At 38.7% G+C, this 18,394-nt stretch overlaps 2 protein-coding genes and 1 non-coding gene across 4 annotated transcripts; 2 read left to right on the forward strand and 1 right to left on the reverse strand.

Annotated features, from left to right (window-relative positions):
• Nucleotides 1–296: 296 nt before the first annotated feature.
• psma5 (proteasome 20S subunit alpha 5) lies at nt 297–4,071 on the reverse strand. 2 transcript variants are annotated; one of them, XM_059329333.1, is made up of 10 exons: nt 3,966–4,071; nt 3,631–3,681; nt 3,103–3,169; nt 2,845–2,971; nt 2,479–2,546; nt 2,287–2,394; nt 1,907–1,965; nt 1,691–1,793; nt 1,387–1,473; nt 297–690 (listed from the first exon to the last, which is right to left on the reverse strand). In XM_059329333.1, exons 2-10 carry the CDS (start codon nt 3,657–3,659, stop codon nt 613–615), a joined length of 726 nt encoding a protein of 241 aa, XP_059185316.1. In that variant the 5' UTR covers nt 3,660–3,681; nt 3,966–4,071; the 3' UTR covers nt 297–612. The 2 variants fall into 2 exon arrangements, with proteins under 2 accessions (XP_059185316.1, XP_059185317.1); XM_059329334.1 differs by lacking the exon at nt 3,966–4,071 and adding an exon at nt 3,762–3,906.
• Nucleotides 4,072–4,646: 575 nt separating this feature from the next.
• On the forward strand, nt 4,647–4,718 carry trnae-uuc (transfer RNA glutamic acid (anticodon UUC)). The gene has a single exon. It is a non-coding gene; the product is annotated as a tRNA-Glu (tRNA).
• A 1,046-nt stretch (nt 4,719–5,764) lies between these two features.
• LOC131962579 (matrix remodeling-associated protein 8-like) lies at nt 5,765–16,812 on the forward strand. Its single transcript, XM_059327530.1, has 12 exons — nt 5,765–5,981; nt 6,695–6,721; nt 6,842–7,147; nt 9,198–9,299; nt 9,386–9,519; nt 9,643–9,822; nt 10,716–10,857; nt 15,065–15,223; nt 15,305–15,329; nt 15,807–15,904; nt 15,990–16,061; nt 16,152–16,812. The coding sequence occupies exons 1-12, from the start codon at nt 5,930–5,932 to the stop codon at nt 16,172–16,174; spliced, it is 1,320 nt and encodes a 439-aa protein (XP_059183513.1). The 5' UTR covers nt 5,765–5,929; the 3' UTR covers nt 16,175–16,812.
• Nucleotides 16,813–18,394: the final 1,582 nt, after the last annotated feature.

Genomic DNA, 18,394 nt, shown 5'->3' on the forward strand with positions numbered 1-18,394 from the left:
AATGGGACATTTTACATTCAGGAAATGCATTGATTTGTATAGTAAAATATGTGCCAAACCTATAAAATGATTTGAAAAAACAAGGGGGGAAAGATAGGGGATGACAAAGGTTTCAGCATCTTAAATCTCTATAATTTTGTTTCTTAGAAATAACTAAAGACAAATCTTTGTGAGGACAGTTTTCCTAGTCTTCAACTCTATCGTTACACAAAGTGGCTACAAAGTACAATACTTAGTAACAATCATACTAGCAACAACAATTAAAGAGGACAAAAAAAATGCAGAGTCAGACCACCTACTGAATACAACAGTTTAATTGTAGAACTGATTCGTAACAAAAAATACCCCCCCTCCCCTACCGTTTTCCTGCCGCTCAGTTGTAAGCGCTGGTCAGGCTGCTGTACAGAGTTATACAGGTACTGAGAGACAAGGAATGAATTAGCACATTACAAAGAGAAACCTTATATGCAATCCAAAAACAATCTGAATGCAGCAAGGAGAATGTGCTGATGGAAAGTTGTGGTTGTGTTGTGACATTCAGCCCAGGTGTCCTTCCACGTCTTCTCCTCTTCTGCTCAGAGATCAAACAAAGACCTTCAAGTCTTTCCTGCTCTAGATATCTTTGATTACATCTTCCAGCTCTTCTTTGGAATACATGTGGAAGGTCTTCCCCGGCTCTACCGTTGCCAGCTACAGGAGAGATACAGAAAAAGAAAGTCTGCATGAAACCTGAGAATTTAAACATGGCAGTCATGTGCAAAATTACCACTGCTAAGTGTTTTTTAGGTTTGTTTTTTCAAGAGTCAAAATAACTGTACTTGGCATTTGTACTGATGTGGTGTTTAATTACACATTTTAATGGACAAATCAAACGTTTAATGGGGCTGGTTATCGTTAAACACCAAATACACTTCCCCTGAAGTAATACAGAGTACTTAATTTGATTTTTTTTTACTCAATACCAATCATTTGGATGGAAGCATTCAGTTGCATAAAATGTAACCTCCATTTTTGTACGTACACACTGAACTGCAAACTCTGTCAAAGACAGCACACTCAACTTCACCAAACCGGATGCTGTATGGGTTGTAGCTGCAGCAGTAATGGGCCAATTACATGTCACATCAACACTCGTGGTAAAAAGCTGCAAGCTAATCCTTCCAAAATAGTCACTTTTTCCTCTAGTACCTCTCTGGGTACAGGAATGTCAAATGCAGGTATCGTTTGACTAGAAAGTTTCAATACTACTTTGTACTTGGTTATTTAGGTTGATACCTCACAAGGTTTTGATACTCAATACCATGTGAGGTATCAACCTAAACCTTAAAGCACCTTGCAATACTAAAATCAATTATTCATAAACTGGGTCACAAACAATAAACAAACCTCAATGTTGGTGGCGTTGAGCTTCTCCTCCATCACCTGCTTCAGAATGGTGAGAGACGACTTGATGGCATCTTTTAATGTCATGGACTGTCAGTCACCCAGGTAGAGACACAAAAAGAGAAGACAACTCTTTAATCATTATTATTACGTGTTTTTCTTCTACTTTAGATAACTGCTGCTTATACTAGTTAGAAACATTCGTTGAATCTTTAAAAATATATATATTTACAAGCTAGCAGCTTATTAAAATCACAATTTGCTTGGCTGAGGTTCCTGTTAAATATAAACATTCAGTGGCAGGTACCTTGTGGTAAACCTCTTGCAGAGAGCTCTGTGCTCCCTCAGACGCTGAGCCGATGGCCCGGGCATCACACTGCACAAAGGTTCCTGATGGGTCCATGTGGTACCTGCATTCACAAACAAACAGTCAAGTCTCTGTGAAGTCAGAATTAAAGGTGAACATGCTTCTGTTTCTAATGCAAAAAGTGTGTAAAGTGCACAAATAGTAATCTTTACTCACAGCTGGGGTCCTTTTTCATCAACTCCTCCAAACAGAAGTGCAACACCAAATGGTCGACTCTGTTCAGATCATAGCACAGAGAAAAAGAGAGACAAGAACATTAAAACTATGGAAACCAATAACTCTGCCTTTCACTGCAACAGTTTTTAATGTTTTCTCAAGTGTTTTGTCTGTGCCGTTTGTTCTTCATTGTGTTTTTTCTGTACTCAACATCATTGTTAATGAGGGGGTTGCTCTCAATGATTCCTCGAGAAATAAATAAAGGATAAATGAAAATGAAATGCTAGTTTACTCAAATACCATCAAACATTCTGCCTATACAAAAAACACTGGCTTGAAAATATGAATATTTCAGCATAGAAATAGGCCAAGTGTCTGACCATGGCACCAGGATCAGCATCCTCCTCTCCAAACTGCAGCGCCAGGTTGGACACAGCCTGAGTCACACTCTCCACCGTCATCGTCTCGTTGTAAGTAAACCAGTGGTTCTGGGCAGAAATATACACAAGTTAACACAGGTTAAACACAATGGATGTGAACTGCTTATATTACAGTTTGTTTAGCATACATACCTGTGTTTCCACTCTTGCTTTGTCAATTAGAGTCTTGGCATCAGCTATTAAGCCACTCATGGCGCAACCTTTGAGGTAGAAAGAAAGACAATTCGGATACTGTAGGAGCTGCATGTGCTATAGCCAAAAGCAACAATCAGAACAGTCCAACAGGTAGAAATGTAATGTTATTATGTAGGTGGAACCTTTTTTCTTTTTAAAACATGCAGCAATAATACAGTTTAATTGAACTACCCAATCTAACTGGCTACTCTACTCTATGATTACAGAAGCCAGCAAATAACATTCAGTTCATACCCAAGCAAAGCAGTGGACTTAAGTTAGTATGTGTTTATTAAATCTACATCTGATTGTATTTCCACTTACCGATGTGACTGTCGATCTCCACAATCTTTTCAATGCTGTTGGGCTCCATCAGCGGAGAGGTGATCCTCTTCTCCACGGCCAGACACACACCCTCTGATGTCTGGATACCAATGGCTGTTGAGCCCAACTGGGAAAGCAAAGCCAGACCAAAGAAAACTTAACAGCTTTGAAGTGGACGCTTATTTTCAAGTTTAGCATACAATATCACAGAGAAGAAGTATATTAGTAAACTGAAGTGATTCAGCATGCAATACTCACTTTTATGGCCTCTATGGCATATTCAACCTGGAACAATCTTCCTTCAGGAGAGAATGTGTTCACACCTCTGTAAGACATGGGAATAATTAATTATTATTATACACAAATAGCGATTGTTAATTTTTTTTAATCAATTTAACATTAGTGGGAAAACAACTTGCGTTGCCAAAAAAAATGTATAGCAATATGTTGGGTGTAGGTTTAGAGTCACATCTTAAAACATAGAAGTTCAGCAGCCAGTCTTGCCTAGAACACCTTTGAACACAACATTTTAGTCTACATTATGTTGTACTGGTTTAATAACTGTTTTTAAAATAGCGATACCGAAAGTGAAAGCAAACTAACATGCAAAGTGAGTAGCTAGTTGCTAGCTAACTACAACAAACGAACAAGTTACAGCGAGAGTTGGAAACAAAAGTACTTCTGTCTGTTCAAAAAAACTTCTCCACACCATTCTGCTCGCTCAAATTTGTTGGTTCCCACTGAGAAGCGCACAATAAATGACAAAGCAGTTTGTGTTTCACCTACCTGTCATACTCCGATCTGGTCAAAAACATCTTTAAACGTTAAACACAGGACCTGCAAAAGGAGAAAGATGTATTGTGAGATTTATACACTATAAAATAGCTATATTAAACAAAGTAAGAACATGATTATACATGGGAGTTTGCCGTGACACCGGGTGATTAGCTAGCTAAAGTTAGCGGCAGTACCGAGGAAGCATGCTAGCTAACTGACGCAGCGGTTTGACGCGCATAGAAGTCTAACAGCAATATTCAGACATTATATTGATTATTAAAAGAACATATATCAACAATTCTGCCACATTCTTCCAAATAATTGCACTTCTTAGACTCATTTACCTCCAGCCACAAACCCTTGAATGAGTTCGCTTGTTTCGGGGGAAGCGTTTGAGGTGTAACACCAAGACGTGCCGGTTGTCAACAAATTGGAAACAAAGGTTCCGCGTTGGGAGAGCGTCCATGTTATAAACACAAAACTTAAAATACCAGTTTATAAAATATCAGCCACTCAAAATAAAAATATACTGATATAATACAAAACATATGACCAGTTCACATTTTCACATAATAGGGCAGATTAATTCGTTGAAGTCATAGACTGTATAGAGTTAGGTTAAAGTATATATTTTTTCTTTCTTTTTAAACAGAGACTTTAGCTGGAGTTTAGCTGTAATTTAAAAAACATGCCAAGCAACATTGGCTGGGATTTAATAAAACGATCCAGTTTTGTCTCTTGAAGTACTATTTTATGTGAATAAGCTAGCTCAAGAATATATTTCAATCATGTAACACAGATTAGAATAATCACAAAGGAAAATCCCAATAGGCTGTTACAGAGCATACACTTACTCGAAAAATGTAGAACAGCGGTTGTAGTGTTAATATTGTCGTTATTGCAAAATAAATATTGTCAGTAAATCATGTTGCACTTATTATATTAGATAAATATCTATTCACACTTCACGCAATGATACCTTGAGTGAAATTGTATGAATTGTCGGCCACGTTGTCATGCATCGGTCCCATATGGTCTAGCGGTTAGGATTCCTGGTTTTCACCCAGGCGGCCCGGGTTCGACTCCCGGTATGGGAACTACCTTTTGAGGTAAGGATACTCTAGGGTTTCCTAATGCTGTATAGATGAATCCATGTCTTATGGGCCATGTGTAAGACAGTAAAAGTACGCATGTATAGATGCCCAGGTTTTGATTCTGGCGCTACAGGCAATCTTAGTGAATATGAATATACTCAATGCTCAGTGCAAAAATAGACATCGCAATATTGACAGAAGAGCTCCTTAATGACGATACATGAATTGTGCATGTCATGGCACACAATCGTCCACTAAGGGTCGCTTTTGAGCTGAATAAGGAGAGGTATCGGGGGGATAGTGAGGTACTTTGCTGGATAAAAAGGCAAAATGTTAAGCTACAGTAAATGCAATATGATGCATTTTAAAATTACTTAAATAGGCATACACCTGTGGAGCATTAATTTACTGAAGTTTGATATGACCCATGACCATGCTCTACCACTCCTAAGAGTATTGCATGCAGAGATCAAGCAGTGGAGAAAACCGTATTTAGATACTTCAATACCCGATTTACTATTAGATTTTTAAAAAATGATTATATAAAAAAAACAACGAATTAAATACGTACTATAAGTAATGTGGGGAAAGTAAAAGTTCTCAAGAATGTCCGTATCTGTCTTATAATATATAATTTCATATTTGTAGACATGCTTTGTCTTTTATTCAATCTTTTAAAGGTTGTTTTCCTTTCCCTTCAAAGTTTTAATATTTAAGTCTTAAAAATTACTCATTTATGAACCGTGCAAAGAAAATTAATTTCCCTTGCATATGTAGGATATTATTATGTGGATGGGTATTACAAACAAAATCATCATATACTGTGGAATAATCCTTTAATCTAAAAACTGACTGGTAAACATAGTTGTCATACAAGTTAAGTACAGTTTGTGCCTTTTTAAATGCAGTAAAGTAGAAGATAACATACAGTATATTGCTTGCAAATCTCTTATAAGAGAAGTTTTGGGAGGAGAGGGGCTGTACATGCAGGCCGGTGGTGTCCGGTTTCATTTCCCGGGTGGGATCAACTCAGTTCGGTCCTGTTTTGGTTCTGTGTTGAAGCCCTAACGTGGCGCTGCCTGTTTACTGTGAATCTGACCGAATCAAGTCCTGCTGCTTCTGTGGATGGATAAACAACCTGTGTTTTATTACCCTCAGGATAGTCTGCCAGGTGCACAGCCTTGACAAGTCTCCGTACCTTTACAGTTGTCAACATGAAGCCCGAGAGACAGGACATCATTTTTCAGGCTCTGCTCTTGATTCACAGTAAGTAGTCTGGAGTTTGGTTTGTTAGGCATTGTTTTACAAAGGGAATATCTCAGGTGCGTGCGGAGTATGCATACAACTTATCATTCCTGTTTTAAAACAGTGGCATATTAAGGACCAAACTCTGCACCAGTGCTGGTATAAATTAGATAAAATGTATATTTTTGTTCACTTTTTATTTTTTCTTATTTTCTCTGAACAGATGAAACTTGACATTTTAATATGTTGAAATTGTTACACTTATTTAAAGTGTTAAAAAAGACTGACATTTAGAGACATCAATGATATATCTGAATATTTCACAGACTAATATAAAAGCCAGATCTGATGCTTTCCTCCTGCCTGCCTCAAACTTCATACACAGACACACACATTCTTGTCAGATGAGTTTTACTGACTCAGTGTCCAAAGCATCAAGAGTGTTAGACAGCTTCATGAAGGTAGTGAGGGTATACTTTCACTATTGTTTTGAATTAGACAAATTTAGATGTTGTTAGTTTTATAACAGCTGCAGTAACTTGTCTTTTGTTAATCTCGTTCACTGACCTTGAATAATTTAATTTATAAAGCCAATTTCAGTTGTAGTCTGATCTAAATTTAGATACCCTTCCAACATGCAGTAGCTATACATTTTAACACAACATGCAGTGGCAGTCTGACAGGGCCTGTTTAAGTTATTATCCTGTTCACTTTCCCCACTGTTTCTATTTCAGTCCCTGTGGCTTGCCTCTTCACTGCAGGTATGTTTCTCTTTGTGTGTGTGTGTGCAGTTATAATTCACATCTACATTTCTATTCAGGGATTTAGTAGACACTGAATGTCTCTGTGTGTTAACTCTGCAGTCTCTCTCTGTCCTTCAGTGTCAGCTCAGTCTGACAGCAGCAGCAGTGTGGTGGTGGCAGGCTATAATGTGAGCGCCCCCGCTGGGACGAAGGTGGTGCTGCAGTGTGTGAGTGGCCGCATGGTGTGGACCAGAGACAGGGTGAGGGACAGGCAGAGGGTGGTCCACTGGGACATGTACCGGCCCCGTCCAGACTACGCCAGGGAAAGAGTGCTGGACATGTTCTCTGCAGGGGACCAGAGGATCTACAACTCCTACAACCAGGGCAGGGTCGGCCTCAGCCCGAGAGCCTTCAGGGATGGAAACTTCTCCCTGGTCATCAAAGGTCAGGCTCATTCTGTTTGCCTCTCATGACTGTGGCTTTTGATGAATTAGTGTTATTATTGATTCATTTCAGCTCTGCTTTTATGGTATTTTCACAACAGACCTCTTAAACTGGACCAAAGTGCTACTTCTTAAGATTAAGGATCCATTTTTTACCCTCCAGTTGGCCATCAGTTTCAGTTCATAGCAGGACAAAATCAAAACCAAATGTGGAAACTTTTCTTGAGATGTTATTCATCAGGGACCATAAAATTGCCGTCACTCATTAACTAATTTCTTTGTTGAAGTAGCATTATTGCAACATTAATACAGTTGAAACGAAGGCCAGTTAAGGCCCCCCTCCCCCATGGGAATATTTCAGTAGGCTTGGTAAATAAGATCCCATTTCAGGAGAATTTTAATTCAACAGCCTACACAATAGCCATCTTTTAATCTTTTATTTCACAAGAATGTGTTTAATGCTTTGAGGTTAGCCGAGGTGGTCTTTGTTTTATGTGTGGCAGCCCCACTACTGCCATAAAACATGTGGCAATACAGCTGCTGTTGTTTTGAAAATATGGATTCAAGTGCTTGAGGGAAGATTGCGACATCCACACAATAAACAACAAATCTTCACGCTTAAAGGGCACAGTAAGTCGTTTTTGAAATGATTTCCAAAACAACATATATGAAACACATGGTTAACGTTGTGAAACAGAATTACTTGGTTTGGGTTATGAATAGATCATGGTATGACTTATGTATTTAAGTTAATTAATTCTGTTATTAAGTCTGTCACGATAATTACTATATCGACCTATCGTTGGATATATAAAAATGGACATGATAGTTTTTTTCTGGACTCAATATATTGTCGTTTAGATGTGTGACTTTTTCTGCTATTTTGTGTTGTGTTTAAAGTAATGCTGCAAATGTTTGACAGGCAGTACGAATTGGCGAAAAACATCTATATTCCCAAGCAGCCATTCCAGCTGTTTATATGTTATTTTAATAATAAAATAATATAATACATAATGATTATCTTGTTGCAATTTTTTGTTAACAGAGCTTGAAAGTCTATATTATTTGTTTTGGTTGTAGTTTATATATTTACGTTTTATTTATCTAGGATATTTTAATATTTCTTTTCCACATTTCAATTCCAATGTTTAGTATTCTCGAGATTAAAACATTCATTGCTGTGGAAAAGGATGTACTTATTTTGCTTTAATATCATTATAAAACTAAAACAACATTGATACAACGATACTATCGATTATCGTGATAGTTTCCGGGAAAATATATCTTCCTAAAAAATGTGTTATCGTGACAGGCCTATATGTTATATGACTTAAATCACACACGTAAATTCAAATAAGTCAACACTGACTTTTCACACAATACACAAACAGCAGCCTTCTGGCTCAAAGTCCTGTGCTTGTCTGACCCAGTGTCAGTGCCTGATTTATCCCTGAAGGTCTATTCATTCAACCTTAAATGGTTAAGGTCAGGTTAGCCTATTGTCCAGGGGGCAGGAAGCACATGCATAGATCGGATCAGGTAACCAGGACAGATTAGGCACTGACACAGTAGATGCTACCAAATGCTGGTTGTGGTCGTTAGGTTCAAGCATTAGGAGTGAGATGAGTTAACTCAGGTTAAGCCAATCAAGGACAGAGCCAAGAGTCATGCTATCAGGTAACTACATCCGGTAGGTACGATCTAGCATCGACCCACTATAAGCTGCTTTCGTAGACAATCGTAACAAGGACAGTATGGAAACTTGCAGCATCCACATGATAACGCAACTGAGAGTTGACTCTGTAGCAGCTGCAGTTTTCGTTCAAGAATTTAGATGATTATTTTCTTAACATCTGTGCTTGCTTGCTGCATGTTTCCCATGATATAATTTCCAACAGTTAAATGAAAATTGGCAGTCATGTGAAGTCTACATGATTTACAGAGAAGCACTGTAGCTTTTTGTATTATAGTCTCTTAGTTGACCAGATTGTAATGATTTTACCTGACATAATCAGCATGTTTGCATATTCTGTTTCTTCATGTGATGGCAGATGTGACGATGAACGACAGAGGTCTGTATTCTTGTAACCTCCACCATCTCTACTGCCACCGGTCCGAGACAATCAGTGTACAGCTCAACGTCACTAAATCACGTACGTGTCACACTGTACAGACTAGTTGCATTGTTGATGCATATCAACCTTAAAGCTGACCTGGTTTGTCTTTTTCACACATAAAGGTCGTAAACAGCAGCGCTATTGGGATGGACAGAAGGCGGTGTACGTGGTGCTGCTCGGTAGCACTGTGGTGCTGCAGTGCGTCAACCGACATAACGTGTGGACGGACTGGAGCGAGGAGGAGGAGGACCAGCAGGTGTGTGGAGTGCATGAACTTGTTTGTAGGTTTCAATCTCAGTCTGGATGTACTTTTAATTTAGAGGGATTATGTGATATTTACTAAAAAATGTAACTCTTTTCCTGCCTTGGTGGCTTCCAGGTGGTCCACTGGGACCGCCAATCCCCAGGAGTTAGGCGGGACCGCGCTGACCGGCTGGTGGACCTGTACGCCTCTGGGGAGCAGCGTAGCTATGGGCCGCTGTTCCTCCAGAGGAAAATGAACATCAGCAATCAAGCCTTCTCAGAGGGAGACTTTTCACTTTCCATATCTGATCTGCAGGTGTGTGTGTCTCTTTCAAAAGAGAAGTAACTTAACAGAAAACACCACAGGAGCTTGAAATTTCAATACACAGTAAAAATATACTGCCATAGCAAAGGGAACACTTCCCACTGGAGTCCCCCTCACTGTCTGTGTACATATAAACAGTGTTTCCAGAACACATGGAACCTTCATCAGTAATACAGTGCTTGTCAAGTCAAACTTTATATCTCTGTTGGGAAAATGACGTTGGCAGTCATAGTAAGTTGACATAATTTAAAAAAAACAAAAACAAAGTAACATAAGAAACACTACAAGATGTTTCCAAAAGGACTTCCTACCAGTCTTTTCTGTGCCATTTGTAGTGAAACAAGATGAGAAAGGTTTTCACATTTCAGGAATCTCAGGGGTCCCGGTGTTTTGTGATAGAGCTAATAAATCAGAACATTTAGGTTAAATACAGGCTCAGCGGGCCCCGAAGCTTAACGACCACGGTGTGGAACGGGGCCAATTTTCCAGTCAGCTACATGCAACACTCAGCTGACTGAAGAATAGCTTGCTTTAAAAATATATGGGTATACAACTTAGACTCTGAAATATGCCGTTCCTCTACCTTAAAAGCTGTTTGACAGTCAGTGTTTGACATAATTTAAAAAACTTTATGTCCACATTTATCATGAGAAGGAAATAGATAGTAATTGAGTCAGACCACCCTCAAGATGTTTAAGGGTTAAATTGATTATGTAAACACATTTAAAAGCACCAAAATAGATAAATAGATAGACATAGAGTTTTGTGTTAGTGTTTGCATTTAAGTCCATCCATTCTGATGTTTTTGAACTTTTTTTGTCGGTGGTATTTACAGTTTATACGGTATAATGTACGTGTGTGTGTATGTGTGTGTGTGCATTCAGCCCACAGACCAGGGGATGTATTCCTGCCACCTCCACCACCATTACTGTGGTCTACACGAGAGAAGAGAGTTTCACGTCACAGTTGAAGCACCCGTGATTCAGCCCACCCTGCCAGCCATAGCACTGCCCAGTGAAGACAAAGGTAACACACACAAATATAGAAATACACACACATTTTCTTCTACTGCTCCAGTTATAGTGAGTCAGTGAGTGTCTTAGCAGAGAGGATGTTTTAAGACTTAGTGGATTTGAACTATCATGTGTACAATTAGAATAAAAAGAAAAACACACATCTGTTCTTTCCGTCAATCCTCCCCTCTGTGCCTTCTCGTTTTGTCCTCATTCATCCTTGCCATGTCGTCTCTGCCTCAGACTCTCCACAGAGAAAAGAAACAGTAGAGGAAGAGGAGATGAGAGGAGGAGAAGAAAAACTGTTACTTCTGAATTTTTCTGTTTGTTTCATGAGAGATTTCTTTCTTGCTCTGTCAGCTTGTCTGACGCCAGACCCCTGAAACCACACACACTCTCTCACAGCCCAGTCCTCCAAACCTCGCCCTCATCGCCTCTCAGCCAAAGAAGTCCTCAATCGAAGGAATTCTTAGCCTTATCATTTAGTTGATTTAACCGACTGGATCGAAAATCTCACCTCTCCACAAAGAATCATGCAAAAGCATCACTTTTAATCTTCTAATCTAAAAAGCATTAAAATTGCCTTAAAAAAATGAACAATAACGACAGATCAACCAAAACACAGGCGGAATTTTGCCATTATGCTGCTACTCAACAGACTTTTTTATTGCTTTCTTACCTGGCATGTATATGTGCTTGGGTGAGGGTCTGTAGACCCTCATCCACTTTATTTTCTGCCTGTTCCTCCTCTCTCATTTGTTCATATCCCATTCCTCTGTGCTTTGAGTGGCCTGAAAACTGTCTTTATTAGAAAGAAGGAAAGAAAAGGGCGAAGAGGAGAGGATTGGCATGTTGGCATGACAGCTGCCTACCTCACATTCTTGTAGAATGAGAGAGTTTTTCTCGTTTCCGTGTTTCCAGTCGGCAACTGAAGAAGCAAAGCCGATAATGGCAGACGTATCAATGTGGGAAAATCATTGAGAGAGGTTCAGAAATGAGAAATGCCTGTGGTCAAGTCCATCTGTGTGTGTGTGTGTGTGTGTGTGTGACAAAGCGTGCCAAGTCCGCTCTCATTTCGGTGGAATCTCTCGGATACAGTCTTTGGACTGAAGTCCAGCTCTGCCCACACAATTAATCCTTCACTCCCAGAGCTGTAATAATACAGTAGGATTGCACCATGGGAATTTTACTGGTCAGAAAAAAAATGCAGAAATTATTTATGTCAAGTGCACGAGTGAGTTTGTATAGTTTCTTCCTCTGTGCTCCCAGAAGTCCACTATCTTGTTATCTGCTCCCGTCTTACCCTCTCTGTCTGTCTGCTGCCCTGTTGACTTTGGCGCTCTCCTGACATTCTGCAGAAGTTTCACTCTTCCTTCTGTCCGACTTTCTTTCTGTTTCCCTCCCCCCTTTGAGAATCGCACATACTCAGGTTTGCTTATTTTCCCGACGCTCCTTTCACTTGCCCTTTTCCATCGCCTTCCCCTTTGAAGAAAAAGAAGTGTTTTCTGGGGTTTATATGGACAAGAGCAGGAAGTTTGCTTCATCTGTGCGGCAGCTGGCGACACACAGACTGACACACAGGTTTTTGAGATAGAGGGAGATACACAAAGAGAGAGGGAAGGACGGGGGCGAGGAGTCTGTTGATGAAAAGGGGGAGAAGAGATGTAGGTCACCCCTCCCTCTTTCCCTCCCTCCCATCAGAGTTATTTCTCAGAGCAGGGAGAGGACAGGGCAACCAGTCAAAACACAAACACATATGTTCCCATCTGGGCACAAGTCAGCAGAAAATGGCTCTCAACTAAATATAAGGATCAGAGGATTTGTAATGTTAATGAACATGTTGTTTTCATGTACTCTGCAGCTGTGTATGCATGTTAAGTTTGTTTGGGATCAAGGTCTTTTCTAGCCTCATTTTGCGAGTCAAACCTCTGGAGAAACATCTCACCGTCCCCTTCCTCTCCCTTGGCTCTCCTCCTCCTGTTCCACCCCGCTCTGTCCTTCCTTCACTCCTCTTCCTCTCCTCGTTTTTCTGTGTTTTACTGCCAGGAAAAGTAAATCACAGCATGACTTTCTGTCTGGTTCTCATTTTGGCTCAAATATGTTGAGTCTGAGGTCCACAGCTGCTTCTTGCCTTGCACATTTTTAACGATGCAAAATGAAACCAGGCTTTCCCTCCCCCCTCTGCTTCTCGACACTCAGCAGAACCGCACACATCACCTAATGCTTAATTATTTCCCTGGAAATGTGTTCAGCAGTTTGTTAGAGCCAGGAAATGTCATTGCATGTAAAGCAAACCAAAACAATTAGCAAGGTGTTAGAGCTTATGTGGCATCATGCAACCTCACGCACACACACATGCAACAACAAATGCACACACACAGGCAGCCACATGCACAGACTGTAAATGATTATTGTTGGGCTTGGAGCCTCCTAGCATTAGATGTAGTGTGCCACTGCAAACACAATGAACACAAACCACAGAATGTCCTGGGAATACAAGATTAAGCTCAAAAGTCCAGTCTTTAGTGTGTTCAGTGTCCAAAACAAATTAGTAACAAAAATTTGGTTATGAAAGACAAAAGGACATTGGGCCTTTGAAAAATACAAAGCAGATGAATTATAAATACAGTGAAATAGAATATTTTCCTTCTTCTAGTAGTTAGCTGGTCACTATATCGCAGAAGCTTATTTTCATCCATGCTAGCTTCTAAGTGTAGCTGCATTTAGCACTCGAGCTAACACATTGACAATGACTATTTTACCATCCTGACGGTTAGATGGTAATGTTTTGGCCAAAACTGTTATCTCCGTGAAGTGTGTGTGTGTTAGCATGCTAACATTACTGAAATATACTGTATACTATATATATACCTATACTGAAATATCTGACAATTTAAAAGTTTTACCCAATGAAGGCGCTAGATTCAGGGATGAACTTTGGACCTTTGGTCATGAAGCTACATTTAACCTGAGGGGGGATATGAATATATCCCATATTTTTTGACAACACATCAAAACAAAATCCACATATGCCAGCCTTGTGGTGGTGCTACAGGAAAAGTCAGGGGATAGTAATTTACGATTTATCATCAGGGAGCCATGAATGTCTGAAACAGTTGTTGCGAGAAAATCTTGATGGAAACATCAAAAGTCGATAAAACCATCGAAAATGCACATAATAGTTTTTACGCTCGATTGTGACATTTCAAAATTTTGTGCCAAAATTCTATTTGACTTTAATGGAAACACGGCTAGTGAATGCACATAAAAGGTGGACATAACCACCGTGAAGTCATCCATCTTTTAGTACAACCAAACCCTGAACAAGACATTCTAAGGTGACCAAAATTCAACAGTTAACTTTTCCGAACTGAAAACACACTGGTAAATGATTAAAGTTCTAAGAGGAAAACATGGACACATGAAAACAGACAGTACACAGGCTCCGTGGTAGCGGCTTGTCAATCACAAGTCAATCTCTAAAGCATATACTGCTTTAATGTCTATTTTTCTCAAAATAGGATCGTATTTTTTTTAATGAACATCATGTTGTATTGAATAAGACTTGAAACTAATAATTGACACCAATAACACTTTTGGACAATATTGACTGAGATGATAAATTAAAATGAGAAGGAGGGTCATTTTCTCATAGACTTCTATACAGTCTGTCTTCTTTGTGTAGAAGTGGAGTCGCCCTCTGCTGGCTCTTGGAAAGAATGCATTTTTAAGGCACTTTGCATGGCTTCACATTTCAGACCTAAATGTTTCCCCTTCGATTGGACCAAAGTCTGCACCAATCAAAGGAGATGTTGCAATATTTCAGTGGATAACTGAAAACAGTGGCCTGCTACTGGGGCTAGAGAAAAAGTGAGAGTATCACCAAAGTCTTTAGGATTGACGCTCTAGGCACAATGAATATCCGCGCCGAGTATCATGGCATCCAATAATGTGGATATATTTTCATCTGGACCAAAGCAGTGAACAGATTAAAAATGTGTCTATGACTGTGAAAGAGAATTGTGAACCTGTACTCCACACAGAAAGTTAAATGGCAGTTCTGTGTTATTCACAAGGTGTGTAATGCCTGTTCAATCCAAGGTCTGGAGTTATTTATACATGTGCAAACCTCACTATGACACATTGGTCTGTTTAGCAGAAAGAAGATGAAAAACAGAGCAAAACTAAATGCTTACTGTTGTGATCTCTTTTTGACTCAGACACCACTAAGGCTGAATCACCGCGAGTCATCAATGTTATTCTGCCCGACCAGAGACACCACTTTCTCCTGCCGTTGGGTTATGTCCTCACCTCCTTCCTGCTCCTGGCATTCATTATCCTCATCATCATCCTCGTCACACGCAGACGTGGAACCAAAGGTCTGACCTGCAGTACCTCAGTCTGACTGCAGATTTACTTTGCAGTTTCCGAATCTTACCTGACTTTCTTGTGTTTTTCAGAGTTTTATCCACGAGCTTCCATGAGGTTAGAAGACACACTCACACACACACACACACACACACACACACACACACACACACACACACACACACACACACACATACAGGTGCATCTCAATAAATTAGAATATGATGGAAAAGTCCATTTCCAGTAGTTCAAGTCAAATAGCCCCACTTATAGCCACTTTTCAGAGGCAAACATTTCTATATTAAACTTTTTAAAATTGGTCTTTTGGAATATTACTTTTTTTTTTGAGAAACTGAATTTTAGGTCTTCATTAAATTTAAGCCATTATCATTATAATTAGAAGAATTTAAATAAATTAAGACATGAAAAGTTTCATTCTGTGTGTGATGAATCTATATAATGTGTTTTTTCCACTTTTTGAAATGAATTACTGACATAAATAAACTTTTTCTATGATATTCTAATTTTTTGAGATGCACCTGTATTATCATTATCTTTTCCCAAATCACACACTCGGATGTATCTCCATTACAGTGATAGGTCCAGCAGATGTCAAAGCAGTTCGGAAGAGTTTGAAATTGAAGAAATTGAAGTTACTGAAGTGAATGTATTGAACCAAGAGGAGAGATTTGGTGAGTCAGAAAAAAGAGAAAGAAAGTGGATTTTTTTTCCCTCTGCTATTCGTTTGTGTTTTGACTTACTCCTGTGTGGATTTAGACTACAAGAACAACCTGCTGAAAGAGAAGGTCCACGTGAATACTCAGCCTAAAGTCATTGATCTTGACAAAGGTAACACACAGGCAGCAGAGTCAGCTATTATAAATTGTCTAATTCACATCCCTCTGAACTTTAATTTTATGGTACTTTGCTTCTTTGCAGAGATGCAAAAATTTTCCAAGTGAGGAAAAGACAAAGAAAAAGTGAGTCTGGAGTCACTGGCTGGTCCAGAGGCTGCGCTCCAAAATGAACACCACACTGCCTTCTGTCCCGGCAGGAGAGACTGCAAGAGATAAAATATTGTGAAATTCAGAATACCAATAAAAACAGTTCACACTGAGGTATTGTATTTTCAAAAGCCAGTATTAGATACAAGAATGTTGTTTTCTTGATTTACACTTGATCAAAATAAAAAGATTTGACTGGGACCAACGTACACGGCACGATAGCGCCACCCAGAGGGGAGTCTATTCTAAGCCTCGACAGCTGAATGAAGGAGTTATGTGTGTATAAGTTGCATAAAGTTGTGATTGAGTGAATTTTAATTATCAATTATAAGAGCTTTTACCATTATTGCTCAAATTTAGCAAATATTTTCACCTTGTTCTTTGTTTTACTTACATATCGATCTTGGCTTAACTGACTGGACTGAAGCACCGCTACTATCAGTGTATACTGCTTCCTGTAGCCTATATGATTAACTGTATGCTTACCGACCAATGAAGCAGCGTATGTAAAAATGTTTTATTTCGATGCTCGGACTGTATTTTTTGTGGAATGTGCCTTTTTTTAAACATGTATTAAATTCAATGTTTTAGGCTGATTTTTAAATGTCAGTTATTTGTGATTGCTTTAAGGAGCTCGCCTGACCTCTCTGCATTCAGATGTCTTAAATATTATTACTGAATAATGTGGATAATTACTGAAATGTGGATAATAGAAGTGTTTGGTTATAGGGAAGTCTACGGAAGAGGATTGGGGAGAAAAAACTTTTTGATTTAGGTAAAGTTGGAAAGATATTCATAGATTTGTTATTCCCATGTCAATGAGTCATCAGAGAAACTATCTGACAGTTAGGTAGACTGCAAGCTACAACCTGATTTTCATCAATGTCATAAAATAAGCAATAAGCACAATATTTAAAGGCGTAGTAGAACTAAAACCCTCAACACATAAATGAGCTGTTCTTGGTAATAGCTACTACAACTATTGTTTTGGGGAAATCTGCTTTTATGTAATTTATTTTCATCCATGCTAGCTTCTAAGTGTAGCTGCATTTAGCACTCGAGCTAACACATTGACAATGACTATTTTTATTGTACCAAATATGAAATTAGACTGTCACCACAGTGCCACCTAGGGGCCGATTAATAAAACCTTAAAGGATTATCCTCAGGAGGGCATTGACAATAATTGTACCAAGTTTTGTATAATAATGCACAAACTATCCCTTTAATCCTCATACAGTGTCTGAAGGAGGACTCTTAACTGATATGTATAAGTTAGAAGAGGCAGGTAGCAATGGTGGAAAGTAACTATGTACATTTACTCAAGTACTGGACTTAAAGTACAATTTTGAGGTACTTTTATGTCCATTTTATGTAACTTTATACTTTTACTCCACTACATTTTGAGGCATATATTGTACTTTTTACTCCTCTACATTTAGCTGACAGCTTTAGTTACTTTTCATGAAAAGCGTGATACATTTAAAATTATTACCCATTTTTATAAATTAAACCACTTAAAAGTTTATTAGGTAGTTAGAATGAGCGGAGTGAAGTCATTTCACAGTGTGGTATTAGTACTTTTACTGAAGTAAAGGATCTGAATACTTCTTCCACCACTGTCCTTTTTACTTCTTTTTTTTTTTTTAAACATATGTTTATTGCACATTTTGTTAATTTACAAACGGTGAACAACATAGAACAAGAAGGCACATACAAGAAAAAAATAATAACAATAATGATAGCAATAATTATGATAAAAAATAAATAAATAAATAAAAATAATAAATAAATAACTGGGGAAAGAAAGAGAGAGAGAGAGAAAAAAAAGGGGGGGGGGGGGGCTTGAAAAAATAAGTAAATAAATATATACATACTTATATCTATACACACACACAGATACATATACATGTCCGTAAAGCTCTAAATGTGTATGCTAAATCAAGATAAAATAAAAAGATAAAAAGATAAAGATAAATAAATCTTCAGTTCAGCTCATCATTCCAGCCATCTACTTCAATATCATTTTTCTCAAGGAAATTACAGAAAACCTTCCAGATTTTCCAAAACTTGTCAAGCTTGTTTTTCGAGGTGTAGCTTATTTTTTCTAAAGCCAAGTAGAAAGACATCCCTGTTAGCCACTGTGACGTAGTACAAGGTTTATCCTTTTTCCATGCA

Source organism: Centropristis striata, chromosome 3, assembly GCF_030273125.1.
Source record: "Centropristis striata isolate RG_2023a ecotype Rhode Island chromosome 3, C.striata_1.0, whole genome shotgun sequence".
NCBI lineage: Eukaryota > Metazoa > Chordata > Actinopteri > Perciformes > Serranidae > Centropristis > Centropristis striata.

Excerpts from the sequence above, each read along its gene's own strand:
- psma5 (XM_059329333.1), bottom strand. The coding sequence starts at position 3,659 with ATGTTTTTGACCAGATCGGAGTATGACAG. Across the intron at positions 3,170-3,630 it reads ACCAGATCGGAGTATGACAG|AGGTGTGAACACATTCTCTC; the intron begins GTAGGTGAAACA and ends CATGTCTTACAG. Across the intron at positions 2,395-2,478 it reads AAGCAAGAGTGGAAACACAG|AACCACTGGTTTACTTACAA; the intron begins GTATGTATGCTA and ends ATTTCTGCCCAG.
- LOC131962579 (XM_059327530.1), top strand. The coding sequence starts at position 5,930 with ATGAAGCCCGAGAGACAGGACATCATTTTTCAGGCTCTGCTCTTGATT. Across the intron at positions 6,722-6,841 it reads GGCTTGCCTCTTCACTGCAG|TGTCAGCTCAGTCTGACAGC; the intron begins GTATGTTTCTCT and ends TCTGTCCTTCAG. Across the intron at positions 15,905-15,989 it reads GAACCAAGAGGAGAGATTTG|ACTACAAGAACAACCTGCTG; the intron begins GTGAGTCAGAAA and ends GTGTGGATTTAG.